We start from the raw sequence: 16,129 nt of genomic DNA on the forward strand, positions 1-16,129 counted from the left end.
GCATAGCAGAGGGCTGGACCAGGTGACTGCCGGAGGTCGCTTCTAGCTTAATTTTTTTTTGGGATTCTGTGAGATATTTGTATTGTTTATAACATTAATGGTGTGGTGCTGCCAGAAGAGTGCAAAAAGTACTGAACAAATTACTTCAGCGTTTTAACATTCAGCAAAGTTGTAAGATGAAAGTGTTGTGGAAACTGAAGAGTTAAGAATAACTGCTTTCTATTTAGGAATGCCAAATATAGTGATGGGATTACTATGAGTGTGTGATTAAGGTAACCTGTAACTTTTGCTAACAAAACTTGAATGAGCATTAGGACTGTTCGGCCTTCTTGGTCTCTTCTCAAGGTTAGAAATACTTTGGTTGAATGCTTTTTGAGGTAAGCATTAAGAATCTCTGCTCCACAGATGATGACATTTAAAGCAGTCAGCGTTGGCCTACTTTTACTCCTTGGTTTAATCCCAGTGGTCTAAATCTGGTCGTTCTCTTCAGAAGTTAAGACCTGAACGCTATTTTTCTGAAGCATAGCCTGCGTGTGTGAGGTGGTCTTAATGTGTGTCCCACTGAAAGCCCCAACAGGGTCTTTGTGTAGCTGGTGCAGCACTAGGTGCCCAGGACAGGGGCTCCAGGGTCTCCCCTAGGACCATCCCAAGCCACAAGCAGTCTAGAGATGCTAATAAGTGGATGAGGAGAGAGGTCTCTGTCTCCCTTATCTGGTTAAAAAAAAAAAAAAAAAAAAAAAAAAAAAGGACAAGGTGAAATAACTTTCAAAGTGCTAAAAATCTCCGTAAAAATTGTGTAAAAACTGTAAAAGTTGATGTAGGAAACTCTGTGTGTTTCAGGTGTTATTTCTGTTTGACTATTAAGTTGGAGCGGTTGCCTTGCTAAACTGGCCAAAAGCCACATTTCTAAAATCTTTGAGGGTTTGATATCTAGTCTCACGTGATTCACCTGTAAGATTCTGCCAGTAAATCAGAACTGATTCTTGTGACGGACAAACATGAGAAATGGGAGGCTATGGTCTTTGAAGGAACCATATCTCGTTGTGTCGATTGGCAGCAGCTGGATTTGTATATCCTGCGATGATGAATGTATCCTGCAAATATAACTCGGGACTCTCCAGAATTTCCGCCAACAGGTTTATTTCTCTCATTATAGAATCTTCATTGGTGATTCCTCTGAAGCTCCTGTAACAACCAATTTCATATCAAGTTCTTCATAAAATCCACAGTTTTTCCAGAGCCTAGAAATGCCTCCTTCTAAATTACTTAGTCATGTTTCACAAATGATACTACCTGGCTTTGACTGATCTCAAACAGATAACAGTTTTTTCTTAACATTTTCAGTGATATGTGAGACACTTTGTTCCCAGCTACACAGAATAGTCTGTGTTTTGAGATGCTATTGTATCTCACGTTTACAGAAGCATCATTTTCCCAAGTAAGTTGGTAACCATTATTTCGTGAATATCCCAGTGTCATAAAGCAGGCAGCTTTTAACGATTACTAAAAATCAAGTTTTACTGTTTGTTATCTTTTAGAACTTGATTTAAAAGATGCAAGATGCCCAAATGAAAACTGCATCTTTTTACAGTTTTTACTAGAACAAAATTAAAATGTTTCTTACCTGCTATAAACAATAGTAGAAGGCCATTCTTCAATGGTTATGTCAGAGTCAAAAGGATGAGGTGGCTCATCCTGCAGCATTTCAGGCAGGTAGTACGCTACTGTCACGGACTGTGTCATCTCCGATTGAGATTCATTTGTATGGACTATGGTCACAATGGGTATTGTTATCCCCAAGTACAGTCCTGAGGAGACATACATGACTTTTTAGAAAAGACAAAAGAAGGTCTACATACTGTGCTTGACTTCTGAACTTGTACTGAATAACATAAAGGGAGTACCACAGAGCAGAGTTTCATTGCTAAAAGGAATTCAGTAGGATGTTTTGGACAATGGGGGTGTGTATTCCAGGTTGGAAGGAGCATTTTATTATGCTTTGTAGTTTGTGTGTGTGTACATAGATAGCTAAAACCCACACGTGCAAATATGTGTGCATGTGTGTCTAAAATGTAGTATTTGGTGAGCTCTCCTATCTTCATGTAGGGCAAGGAGTTTGACTTCTTAAGACGGTTGTATTTATCTTGTAAACTGACCTTGTGTCATGTTTTAAATATTTGGAACAAAGAACGTCGGCAAGACAAGAGGGCTGCATTGTGAATTCATTTAGGATTTGCTGTTATCAGACGTGTTGCTATATTTTTGCAGTGCTATAGGAAAAGGTTGTGATTTTGACTGTGCAGGTATCAGTGATGACTAGGAGTGGGAACTTTGCTTCTGTACACAGTTTGAAAACAAAACTGCACTGTTCTGGAGCCAAAATTACTTTTAAACCATGTTAGAAGTGTTAGAAGAATGGGGAGAGCAGTGAAAATACCTGATTAAGGAAAAGCTTTTGTGATCAATGTTTTTTGTTTCTTGGAAAGAAAATTAAGGGTTGACTTGATTACAACACATGTACTACTACAGAACAAAACGCTGGGCATTGCAATACTTTTTAATCAACTGGAGAATGAAAAAAATGAGAATTGATGGCTGGAAGTTGAAACTAGATTGAATTGGATTGGAAACTAGGTGCACATTTTTCATGCAGGCACAAGCTATCAAGGACATGGTGGACTTGCCATTATTTTAAAGTACTTGAGTTAAAACTGGATTATCTTTCTGGAAGATATGCTTCAGCCACACAAATTTTTGGTGTGCGTTCAGACACATACAAGTTAAGTATCATAAACTAAAATGAAGGAGGCAAAACATGGTCTCTTTTGGCATTACATTCTGAATAGGTTCTTAGAATAGGTGATATCAGTACTGCTGTGAAAACTAAACCACTAAAATTCTGTAGCGAAAGCGTAATTTATCGCTGGCAGCCTACAAAAATAGCCATTCCCAGTGTCCATTCCCAGGCAGTTGTAGTGGTCACAATGCCCTTAGAAGCAGTGATCACTTCCTGCAGATGTTCTCTCCTAGCATGTATGCAGAGGGAGCAGCACTTTGGTTTAGACTCTGCTGGAAAGGCTATATTACAGGAAAATGTCCATATAGACAGGGTGGAGTATTTGGAAAAAGCTCATAACAGTATCTTCCCAATTAGGAGGAGCTAGTGCATAAATACAATGTTTTAACTTTAACGTAGAATTGTACCAATTACCTGAGGAATTCTGCTCACAAATGTACCTCATAAGCTTCATGAATCCGAGGCATATGCTCTGTTCGTACTGTTTTTCTTTCATTTTTATACAAGCCCACTTGGCCTTTCCATACTGACGTTTTTCATAAAGCAGATCTCCAAGCTGCAAACACAGTAAGATAATAATTGTGTATTTTATGTTAATCACCTAAAAAACCCAAGCAAACAAATAAAAGTCAAACAATATTTCAGTGCTTTACTTATAGCATAAAGAAATCAGCTTCTCTAGGTGCATGACCAGGAGAATGGCAAGCACGAGGTATGATTTTTAAGTCTCAGTGTCAGTTGTACCTTAAGCACATTCTGTGTAATACTTAGTTCACGTGCGCTTCATTTCAGGGTCCAAGCTGGCATATAGTAAGTAGATATCCAAAACCAATGCAGTGTATGCATCTTACCTGAGTACAAGAATAATTGCATCTTTTCTCAGCTGTCAGTGAAATGATCTTGAAAGAAACGTGAATTTCAGTCCTTCCTCATATAAATCAAGAAGGGATATGCTGCTGATCTTAGACCAAAATTTATTTCAGCAGACTTCTAGGTAGTTCTCCTTTAAAATAAGGAACTGTCATCTTTTGGACTTGCAGTATAAAATGTTCAGTTGCAATTAACACTGAATAACCTTAATTTTTTATCTGCAGTTATTACAGTAGTACTGACAAATTGCTTTCAAGGATTTAATTACAACATAAATAGCCAGGAGTCCCAAACTGTTTACATGAAATACACTCAATCAAATTGTGATATTTATAAATTTGAATTATATAGATCTATTTGAAAGAAATGTGACAAGAATTCTTCATATATGGTTAGTAAAGACTTTCTTGTTTTTTCATGTATTTAAGGTTAGACACTTGGTTGCACATTTCCTGAGCTGTAAACAATTTTGGGACATCAATTTCAACTTTTCATTAGAGGATAAGATGGTTTTGGTAAGATGGATTTGCAAATTGCTGCTTTGTTTGATAATGACCCATGATACAAAAGTACATGGTTAGTTTTAAATTCAGATATTAATCTCTTTTAGGTATTCTTTGCTAAGGTTTTATTAACATGATTGTGTAAAGAAGAATAATGCATTGATTTAAATGAAGAAAATAGGCATTTTATTTCAAATGTCAGAATATGAGGGGGTTTTGTTAAATTAATTATAAAATCTCACAAAGACTGTAATTCCTGGACATCTGCCATTCCTTCTAGTTTCTACCTTACAAAAAAGAAAAATTCACACATGTAAAAATGGTGAGATGTTAAAAATAAAATGTAGTTATCCAGTTATAATGCTTTGCCCTTATAATGTTAAAAATCCTAAATGGTTAAAATAATTTTATAAAGAAACATATTTTTGGAAGCTAGGTACGAATACTGAAAGCACTGTTAAAACCTTGACTGGGAGGCAAATGGTACCTTTTCTTTGCGCTGGATCAGAGTAAACGGGATGGTCTGTCTCTCCTGGGGATTGTTATTTCTAGTCAGCTGCTGAATTGGCTCTGCCATGTCTGCAATAAAATAACACAATTCCAATTTTAGACATGAAGCTGTAGAAATAAGAATGAATGTGTTTCGTTTACTTTCTCTTAGTTAAACTTCTGGCGACTTTGTGTTTATGATGTTTAGTTTGCTCTTCAATATTTACAGGAAAGGTTAACTGCCTTCTGTGCCTGTACTGTTAGGGACAGATTTCACCCTCCCGCTCCTCCTGTATTGCAATTACACAAGCATCTATAGAAAACTTCTGGCGGTGCCCAGTTTTCTGGCTCTGTGCAGATGTTGCCAGTTCTAGCAGCTCTTTCAGTGTTAGATTAATGTGTATCCACACGCAGAAGTAAATTGAGTTGGCAGCTTTTATTCACAGGTTCAAGGAACTACTACTGTGGAAACTTTGTAATTTCCAAAAGATGTGTTACGTCTAATATTCTACTTTAGCATTTGATACTATGCACATTTCAGTGCTACTCGTTAGTAAAGATATACGTCGGGGTGTGAGGCTGGTGTTGTCACTCAGAAGCCATGGTGCCTGAGGCACTGGCGCGGTGCGACAGGCTGGGATGTTAGCCCGGTGTCCTGGGTAGCTCTGCGGTTACTGCTGCCCAGCTACCACACCGCTTCTCTCTGCGATTCACGGCTGCTTGCAATCTCTGGGAGTGTTCTAGCTGAAACTGATGGAGAGTGCGTTCCAGCTGTGATGCTGCGGTCATCCAGCTTCTGTGTATGCAAAGTGGAATTCTGGGTCTTAAGTGAATTGCATAATACTTATTTTTTTTTAATGCAAGCCCTTCTAGTAAGACCTCACAGGAGGGGAGGATTTCAAAATAAAAGGTGAACAAATGTCTTCATTAAGAAATAGAAGAGAACATGAACTTTGCAGCTTCAGAAGGAGGCTTCACAGAACAGGACACACACTGGGCTGTATCAGCAAGACTGCAGCCAGCCGGTCAGGGCAGGCGACTGTTCTGTTTGGTGCTCATGAAGCTGCTTTTCACATGCCTGGTTTGGGACTTCATGGTACAGCAATGGCCCTGATGAACTCGAGATACTTTGGTGGAGGCCACCCAGCTGGTTAGGGCAGGACAAAGTGCAGAAGGGGCTGGGAGAACCCGATGTACTTAGGCTGGAGGGGAGAAAGTGAAGGTGGGGTGTGGCAGGGGATCGAAGTGCAGAAACTATAGACGAGGGAGGAGAAAAGTGTCTGTTACGTTAAAGAAACATAAGATGAGGAAACTTAGAATTCCTCAATGTATACTTCACTGAAGAACTGTATCTTAAGATGTGATTGTTTAACAAAGAAACTAGAACATAGATTTGTGTTAACACAATTGCTTTTTGTTGTGTAGTACTTTTATAGGTATGTTCTGTCTGATTAGATACCAAGTACATTAGATGAAAGGTTTTATTTCAGTTTGGAAGGGGCAGAAGACTGTTGACTTAGAGTGAATACTAACATTCCAGCAAAATTGAAACATAACTTATATAAAGGTGGGAGTAGAGCAAAGCACGCTTCATAATTTGTGTTCTGTTTGTCAGGTTCCATTACACCTGACAGAAAGAAATACAGTGGTTCCATGTTCTCAAATAGTCATAGTTACCATAAAGCACTAGTAAAGATTAAATGGAACATACCAACTTTATTTGACTAATAGGGACACCGTGTGTTTTGCATGCTGCTTATGTTGGCTGTTGTCTGTTGTCTTGCCCTTTGGAACAAGAGGGGCTTGGAGTACAGTCTAACATGTGTCATCACTTCTGGTCTGAGCTCGCACATTTTGGTGGCGGACCTTTATGTGAAGGAGAGTGTTAATGCTTGACTATTGTTGAAGAACTCTAAGCACCTGCATGCTTACTTACCAATGCTGAGATGGAACTGAAATGAGCTGTGACTTTTTAAATGATTCTCAGGTTTTGTAAGAAACTAAATAGCAAACCTATCCTGTTTCTAGATGTAGTGATACTAGCAATCATTCAGTCTGTATTAACCGTGACAATTTCCAGCCAAGCTCAAATGGATAGAAAGAACAAATATATTATACTTGCATATATAATACTAGCATATTCTAGTACTTCTGTTATTCTACAGTTTCATCATTTAAATATGGTTGGATTAGGTGTATTTGCAACTGCAGTTGCCTTGATATCCATTCTGCCTGCAGTTCATAAATAAATTCTGCTTAGAAATTGATCCCTAGCAGACAAGCTTGGAAACTCTGGATATAAGGTTAGTCTTAGGAATGGAAAGCCTCTCTTCCAAAAGAGTTAGTCCCTTGCCTTTCAAAGTTGAAGTAATGTAGGCATTTGTGCACTTCGATAGAGGATTAGAAGCTTAATTTTTATGTACAGTGTTTGAAAGTCTGGATGTGAATTTCTGCCATACTACCTCATGGTATATATCAGACATGCATGAAAAGGACGGAAGTTTCAACTGAAATAAGAGGCCTTCTCTTGGGCGTTTTAAGTGCTTCAGTATCTGAAGGGGAAAAGGCAGGATGAGGGGGGAAGAGAGTATTATCCATGTTTCAGAGAAGAGGAGAATTAAGATGCAGGAGAATTAACTTGGCCTAGGTCACTCAGTAAATCCGTAGCTGAGCTGGGAATCAAACCTACATCTCCTGGCATCCAGTGCAGGGGTTTTAGCTTTAAAACTATTTGGAATACTAAAGAACCTTTTAATAAAGGGGAGAAAGCTACACTTTAGTTAAACTTTTTTTAAAAAAAGTCATTGGGAAACATTTACAAATGTAAGTAATAACTGACATGTAAAATTGATATCTTTGGAGGCTGAGAGAAAAATAAAAGTAGATTAGACTTCAGCACTGAATTTTCCAGGGTACTCAAGAATTAGAAAACACTTTAGGACTCTAGAAATGTTAACACTATTTTTCAGTTCCTTTATTGGTAACTGTGTGGGTTTATTTTCTTCCTTATTAATGCATAGGGCAGGGATTACAACTAATTAAAGTCCTTTCAGGAGTTTTATTCTTCAGTTTGTGAATCCATGCTGTCAGGCATGAAAGTATTAACATTTGGTTTATAAATACCTTAACCTGGACAACACTTATATTATACTGCCCAAAAGCAAGTGAGTTGCTTGACATGTCTGTCGGTCCAAGCTTGCAAACTTGAATACTGGTGTGACAAAACAAGGCAAGATGAGCTGTAGCAGTGTAGCTAGGTAAAGGCTTATTTAAATTAAATTTCAAAATTGTGATTACAGTTGCTACTCTAGGTAGGTATTGTGAAAGAGGCGAATCTTTACAAAGGGATTTATATAGATAAGGCACATCTGACAAGACTTGTGCATAGCAACTAGATTGAACAGTATTTAAATTGTGGCATGTCTTAATTTGTGTCTGATCGGACCTGCTGGGAGTGTCACTGAAGTGGAATGTACTTGTCAGCTGTGCCCTTAAATAATGTGCACGCACACATAACTTTGTCATTCTAGAGTAGAGGAGACGGCCTTTATAATGCTGGGAACCAAAACCTTCATGCTGAAAAGAACCACTAGACACACACCTCGGAGAGAGTAATCGGGAGACAGCTCTGGGAGGTGTTGGCGAGTGCTGTCGTGGAAGCAGGCTCAGTGCTGGGCTGGGGCGGGCTTCAGCGTGAGGCTGCATCACTGGGATTACCCAGCGATGGAGACGCTGCAGTCCTTCCCCTCACGCCTCTTTCAACCAACAGATGCTACTGCTGTCCAGCAGCCTCTCTACCAGCAGAGCCTTGCTGACACTTACGTGAAGTAACCTCAGCAGGGAGGGCACGCTGGAATTGATGGAAAACAACCTGCCATTCCAGATCGAAAGTTTGATCTGGAGCCTGGGTACCTGACGTCAGAGCGTGCTGCTTTGTACACTAAGTATCTTAAGACGACTTTATGCTTTAGCAAGTAGATGGTTTTGATGGGTAGCAACTTTCCTGAGCTTGCTTGTTAATGAATGTTCTTATATTGAAATTAGAATTGAGAAATTTAAAATTAACTGCTGTAGCATGTTTTCTTCTTCTACTGGGAGTAGACAAAATGGAGTTTTCAAGCCAAGAAAGTTAGATTATAGCTTCCTGGACCTTTAATTTTCTTTTACCTTTTTGTTGCAAGGTTTGGCATAGGCCAGTCAGTCTATAGATTAAGATCTTGTTAACAGAGATAAATTGAAATGGCAGCCATATAAATGTCTGTTGTTCAGATCTCACAAAATCTTAGGTATTTTTAGAATGCTTGCAGTGTTCCTGTTACACTTAAAAGGTGCTAACAAAAGCTACAAAGCAAGTAATCTTTTTGAAAGGTATATTGCCACCATAGAACAAAACAGGTGTCAGAGCTTGTGGCAGTCCAGAACTATTGATGAGAGGGGTGGTAACGTTCTTATTTTGCAGACTTTACCACTAGACTATAGGAAATATACTTTCTGTTGTTAAGGTCTTGAATGCTCTGTCTGCACATGTACCAGGCTGGCAGTCAATAGTCAGCCGAGTAAAGTTCTTGTATATTCTCACATCATGGCTTCAGTGACAGCAGCTGCTTGGATGGGGCACACTAGTCAAGAGAGGCGGTCTGCTCCCTACTGACAAGCAGGATTTCTCCCAGAAAGTCATCCTGTGTTTCCTGTCTTCCCTGAGGCTCAGGTACACTTTAGCTGGCTGGATACTAAACATGGATATTAACAGTTAGCTTGATCTTTGGATGGACCACGTAAACTAATCTGGCAAACTCTCTTAGGCTGTTCTAGTTGGGATGTGGTCTACTCTTGACATATAGCCCTGGACAATATCTGAAGAAAACACCTTCTATTTAGATTTTTTGTAACACTTGCTCGGAGTTACAGAATAAACCTTTTATAAACAATAACTAAAATGTGCTAAATTAGTACTTTTGACCTATTTCCTAGACTTCGTATCCAGCCTAAGAAATCTTAAGAATTCCAATGCCTTGTTTCACTATGTATCAGAATATGAGATAATTTTGTGGGAAGGAATCTTGGTTTCTGCTACACAAAGCTAATCTTCAGGAGTAACTCAGCATCCACCTGTTCATGCCTTACTTGTGCATGTCTTAAATAGGGAGCCCCTCTCCTCTCCCCCTCCCTCTGTGCCCCCGTAGAACCCGAAGCTGTCAGATTTGGTGCACAGATCACAGACACAAACCCATGGCTGCTGGAGTGCGTATTGAAACTACGGGGTGACACTGCTGGCGCAGGGCCCACAAAGACCTTTCCTAAGGGGACAGCGAGAGCGAGGCAAGCCTGAGAACTCTGTTAAGACTGACCTCGCCCTTCTTTCAGTACCTGATGGGGTCTTAATTTTCATTGTTAAAACATTGGAAAGATGAGATGAGACTTCTAGGCATGACTTGAAAGGAGGTTGTACCCTCTTTGCTGTGTTGGAATATAGAAAAAGTTTTTAAATAAGTCATTTCATTTTGGTGGTGTCTAGTGCAGTCTGTTGTTCAAGGTTTTGTTGCTTCCTGTCCTCTTAGAAGGTGATTTATCTGAACAGTAGTGATGCTAAAGATCTCTCTGTACTCCTCTAGGCAGAAGAGTGCAGATGAGTTGCAGTTTCTGAATGAGCTAAGTTTGCAGTTAGTCTCTGCTGCTTGTTATGAGCTACCTGACTTGTTACAGTCTTTCAGATACTTCAGTCTTTCTTAAAATTGAAAAGAAACATTTTTTTAATAAGATAAGCCTGGGAGGCTTACTGTCAAAAAGCAAAGTCGATCCATTTACTTGTTTACTCTATGCCATCTTTCAATTCAACCGTCTTTTAAAGAACTAACCTTTTGGATAGCTACAGGAGATATTCTTAAGAAGAATGCTTTTGCAGGTAGTCAATTCAATATTTAATTAAGACTGAAAACTCACGTCAGTCCTTTTTAGTAGAAATAGGTCAATCCCCTACTACTACAGCTGCTTCTCTAAGTTAGAAGAATCTTTTGAGTCACCCTGTGAAAAGCTTTAGCTCAGGTTTCTGTGTATCAGAAGCGTACAGAACGACGACGGGCGTTTATTGCGATACCCGGTGCTGTATCGCCGCACGTCTCCGCCGGACAGCGGGACGCAGCCCTAACCCCTTCTCCAGGGGCAGCCTCGCTGCTGGCGTGGCCGAGGGGCGGCCGGGGAGGTGAAGGAGGGCCGCGGGGGCCCGTGATCCTCCCGGCCCTGCCCCGCACCCTCTCTAGGGGCGCAGCCGGCTGCCAGCCCCGAGGGCAGGCTCCCTCAGGGGAAGGGGGAGGTTTGCAGGTGTCGGCGCCTTGCCGTGGCACCGCAGGGCCCGGCCAGCACCGCCCCGGTCCCCGCCTGAAACGCGTGCGGGAGCTGCCGCTGGGGAGCCCGTCACCAGCATCGGTGAAGCCCACGGAGCTGCCGAGAGGGACACCCTGCAACTGAAGGTCAGAAATAACTGGGAAGGTTACGGCACCGGCCGGTAAGCTCGCAAATACCGCCTCCCTAATCCCCCTCAAGCCCAGCGGGCTGCTGCGGGCGTAAGCGGCTTAGCCCGGCCCGAGCGCTGCCCGCTCGCGGCCCGCCCCGGCCGGCTCTTACCCCGGGGCACGTCCACCTGGTGCCCCCTGCCCACGCTCTGCCAGTAGCTCAGCAGCCGCTCCTGCTCCTCGTCCTCCATGCGCTCGGCCTCCTCCTCCAGGCTGCTGCCGTTGCTGTGGTACGCCGAGTCGGGGCTCTCCTCCGCCATCCCGTCCAGGTCCTCCAGCGTGATCATCGCCGGGGCGCCCGGCTCCGCGCCGCCCATGCGGCAGCCGCCCGTCTCCATCGCGCCGGGCCGGGGAGCGGGCTGGGCGCGCTGCCGCCGCCGCGCCGCTTTATGAAGGGCTCGCCCTGCCCGGGGATTTGAGGGCGGGGGGGCGAGCGCCGGCACGGGCAGGGGCGGCCCCCGCTTCTGCCCGCCCGCCGCCGGGGCAGTGCCGGGAGGGAGGGAGGGAGGTGCGGCGCCCCCCCCATCCCGCACTGCGCTCCCGTGCGCCGTCCGGCGTAGGGCTGGCGGAGCAGAGCTCCGGCGTGGGGGTGCCTGCACACGGCCAGCGCTGCTTTGCTAGCAGTCCTGATGCGCTGTAGCTTCACCCGGTGCTGTAGGATCCAAGCAGTATAGATCTTGAAGAAGTTTGTGTTCCGTATGTTTTTTTCACTATTAACTCATGCTCTCTTTCCTAGCTGTTCATCATCTTTTTTCCCCACTGCTCTTCATGTCCTGTTAGTCCTTGTTTATTGTGACTTTCTTTTAGTATTTTCAAACCGTGCTTGAAAGACAGGTCTTTCATTTTATCGGGAGTGTCTGTGAGGTCATTCCAAACTGGTTCCAGTTAGGAGTGCAAAATCCATGGGTCATTTTGTTATTGAAAGTCGAGCTTTGGAAGTTGACAGCTGTATAATTTTGCCATTGCTGAGGCAAGCCTGTACGAGAAAGAGCTAGATGAGCAGACCTGTTATGGGGTTGGCTATGACAATTAAAGCAGGATCTGAATTTGAATTGGGGGTCTGTGTGGAGCACAGGGTTCTATTTATAGTTCTCTTTCATTCCAACTTTAATGTGAAATAAGTGTTGTGGTCCTTTTTTGTGCAGGCAAGAAAGGGGAACCTGTGGGCTTTTAGAATAATTAGAAAATAGCCCTCTCCTGTACACTGTTGAGATGCTTCCAGGAGGAGACCAAAGGTTAGGGATGTAACTGTTGACTCTGATGTGGTGCTTAATCTTCCCTCCCCCCCCCTTTTTTTTTTTTTTTTTGATCAGTATCTTTCTCCCAGGCTTTGGTTACCTAACCCCAGAGGCTGATCTTGATGTGGCAGTGAAGTATTAATTGCCTTAGAAGCTAGGAACGTGCAAGTCCTGACCCTGTACTTCTGACACCACAGACTGAAATCCTGCTGTTCCTATAAAGTGTTCCATCTGTCAGCCAAAGCTGACCAGACAAGGACTGTCGTTTCTTGGAGAATTTTCAAATGGAGGAACAACTGCCAGTGGGAATGTCCTCAGAGAACAGTTCTTTCCTAGAGAATTTAGCATGAGGGGTCCTTTTGCAGAAAAGTGGAATGCACTGGTTGCAGTAAGTGAGGCAGCTAGTTCCACTGTGAGGATGTTTGGCCTCTTAGTTGTGGGCAATGTGTCAGCATCACGGACTCTTCTCTGACCTGAAATTCACTGAGCAGGCAAATCCTTGACAAATGTTGGAGATGATACTTGCTTCAGGGTTTGGTTGTCTGGTGATTTGATTTCATGGTCAACTACCTAGTGTACAGAATCACAAGATTCATTGAAAACATGCTGAAGTGGTCTCTATTTTCTGACAATTAGTAGACTTCCCTCACAAAGATGCTGTTGAACTTTCTTCATGGGGCAGCTACATTTCTGTGGCTAGGTACCTTGAAGTAAGGCACAACATGAATCGATCCATGTCATAGTTAGTGTCTTAAATTACGCTTTAGTACAGTGCAAACACTGACTTCAGTTTTTTGAGTAAGGAATTTTCCACGTAATTCTGGAAGTTGGATTATTACTGCCAAGTGAGGGCATCCTGGCTCTTGAAGATTTCTTCCAGGAAACCATTATTCTTGAGAAGAGCTGACTTTCTGAGGCGATGTGTAGAGGCTCTTTTTCTGCCTATCCTGCATAAATAATTACAGAATCACAGAATGATGGGCGTTGGAAGGGACCTCTGGAGATCATCTAGTCCAAACCCCCCACCAGAGCAGGGTCACCGAGAGCAGGTTGCACAGGAATGTGTCCAGACGAGTTTTGAATATCTCCAGAGAAGGAGACTCCACCACCTCTCTGGGCAGCTTGTTCCCGTGCTCTGCCACCCTCAAAGGAAAGAAGTTCCTCCTCACGTTTAGATGGAACTTCCTATGACCAAGTTTGTGCCCGTTACCTCTCATCCTGTCACTGGGCACCACTGAAAAAAGACTGGCCCCATCCTCCTGGCACCCACCCCTAAGTATTTATAAGCACTGATAAGATCCCCCCTCAGTCTTCTCTTCTCCAGACTAAAAAGACCCAAGTCCCTCAGCCTTTCCCCATAAGAAAGATGTCCCACTCCCCTAATCATCTCCGTAGCCCTTTGCTGTCCCCTCTCCAGCAGCTCCCCGTCCTTCTTGAACTGGGGAGCCCAGAACTGGACCCAGTACTCCAGACGCGGCCTCACCAGGGCAGAGTAGAGGGGGAGGACAACCTCCCTCGCCCTGCTAGCCGCACTCTTCTTGATGCACCCCAGGATGCCGTTGGCCTTCTGGGCCCCAAGGGCACGTTGCTGGCTCATGGTCACCCTGTTGTCCCCCAGGACTCCCAGGTCCCTTTCCACAGAGCTGCTCTCCAGCAGGTCAGCCCCTCACCTGTGCTGATGCAGGGGGTTATTCCTCCCCATGTGCAGTGTCCTGCACTTGCCTTGGTTGAATTTCAGAAGGTTCCTCTCTGCCCAACTCTCCAGCCTGTCCAGGTCCCGCTGAATGGCAGCGCAGCCTTCGCTGTGTCCACCACTTCTCCCAGTTTTGTGTCATTTTCTCACAGAAAACAGTCCCAAGTCTTTTGTTCAAGCATTAATTGTGAGAATAAATAGTTGCCTAAATGAAATTATTTCTGTTTAGAGGATTGCTAAACATTGTTGCTGGAGATGGAAAAAGAAAACCCCAAAAAAACAACAACCAGAAAAATTGTCTAAAACCAGAGCCAAATTTCTGTATTTGTGAGAAATGCCACTGAGTATTCGCTGGCTACCTGTGAGAAAGGGGCTGGTAGGAGTTTAAGATCCTGTTTGTGTGTATTTGGTTTGGTTTTGGTTTGTGATGTGCTTAGTAATTATGTACAAAGGGCTATGTTTGATAGAGTACTGAAGATGTATCGTGGTCTGTGTCTAGATGCTGCTGTCAGCTCAGACTGCTGGAGTATCTGATTTTTACTAGAGTTGAACAAGGCTGATTTTTGTTGTATTTGTTTTTTTCCCCCCCAACTTGTTAATTTTGTGTGTGACTGCTGGCTAATAAACAGTCACTCTTGAGAGAATATAGTTTTGGTAGTGCTGTATTCTTGGTGCTTTTCTGGCAGGTTATATATCTCTGAATATAAAAGAAAAACAAATATTCAGCCTTGCAAATTGAGGATATGAAACATCCTCAGTAGGATGCTTCTTTCTGTCCTGTGGCAACGTGATGACATTTACTCTTACTGAACGGCAGATTGATATAGAAAAGCCACTTCTTTCTTATAACTCCTCAAGTAAAAGAGTAAAAATGGTCTCGGTGAAATTAATTGAAAAGTAAAAACTGTAGGTCGTCTTTTTTTGCAACTTTCAAGAAGTGAAAAACGCTGTAATAGGAGAAAACCCAAGATCTTAAAAGAGGACAAACTATTGTATCTTTTTGGTGAATACCAGCTTTCTGGGAAGAACAGTATATGTTCAATGTGTAACAGATCACTGGAGACTGGGAAGACTGTGCACTGTCTGTATGAGTTAATATAAACTTGAAAACAAAACTTTCAGAGGTGCCAAGATCATTACTAGGTTGATCAGTATTGGTTTTGGAGAATTATAAGGTCAGCTTAAAAACACTGTACCCTGCTGTGTCCCTGTTGCTTTGTTTTCATTATTGGGAAGGTAAGAAAACATCAGTAGAAAGCTTCCACAAAATAGCACTTTTCTCCTTCGTGTTTAGAGTTTGTTTGTCTTTGTCATGCCTCCGAAATTTTACAGGGAGAATAGCTAAAACTGACCACTAGTTGTAGCTCCATATACCTTTCTCAGTTTCCTTCTCTGTCATAAATCCACATCTTTTTCTAGTAATTGTCATCCTTCCCTTCTTTGGTGTACTATACTGTGATTTGAGAGGCTTCATCAAATCTTACAATAAACTGGTCTTAGTCTGTACATAAACTTTATGTACTCTGTGTGCCTGAGAAGTTTCTTTGCAGTCGGGTAAAGGATATCTGTAAGCTGCCCTAGCTCATCTGTGAGACACGCTCCTACAGCCATGGGGCTGGCTGGTCCTCTGATTGCCGCTGGGCTTCGTCACCCTGGGTACTTTCTTTTTTGATGGAGTCTCAGGACTCTTTCACTCAACCTGGAGTTACAGTTGGCAGGGACTAAACATGGTTTGTTCCTGGGACTTCCTCCTGGAAGTTACTTTTAGGAATATTAATTTATCACACTGACACTTCTCAAGGTAGCACACTGTGTGAAACCTAAACCTTTCTCGTTTCAGTCCTACAACAAAACAATGAATGCTCTAGATCTTCATCTAACCTTCACTGAGGCTGCTTTTCCCTGGAGCTGTAGAAGACCCTGGTTGCTTTCATGCCTTCCTGAACAACTGGTTTGCTCTCCCCCAGGACAGTATGATCACAACTCTGTTGTGAAGACTTGTGATAAATACACTTTCTGAGCTGGCTTTC

General features: G+C 42.7%; 2 protein-coding genes across 2 annotated transcripts in view; one reads left to right on the forward strand and one right to left on the reverse strand.

Annotated features, from left to right (window-relative positions):
- The window catches only part of FANCM (FA complementation group M), an 83,095-nt gene that overhangs the window by 8,616 nt on the left and 58,350 nt on the right, over positions 1-16,129 (forward strand). The gene's annotated exons all lie outside the window — the stretch shown is intronic.
- Positions 1,014-11,506, reverse strand: LOC104250500 (heme-binding protein 2). Its single transcript, XM_059819914.1, has 5 exons — positions 11,281-11,506; positions 4,658-4,749; positions 3,212-3,353; positions 1,625-1,808; positions 1,014-1,185 (listed from the first exon to the last, which is right to left on the reverse strand). Exons 1-5 carry the CDS (start codon positions 11,504-11,506, stop codon positions 1,014-1,016), a joined length of 816 nt encoding a protein of 271 aa, XP_059675897.1.

The sequence above is a fragment of the Gavia stellata genome, chromosome 7 (genome assembly GCF_030936135.1).
Source record: "Gavia stellata isolate bGavSte3 chromosome 7, bGavSte3.hap2, whole genome shotgun sequence".
NCBI lineage: Eukaryota > Metazoa > Chordata > Aves > Gaviiformes > Gaviidae > Gavia > Gavia stellata.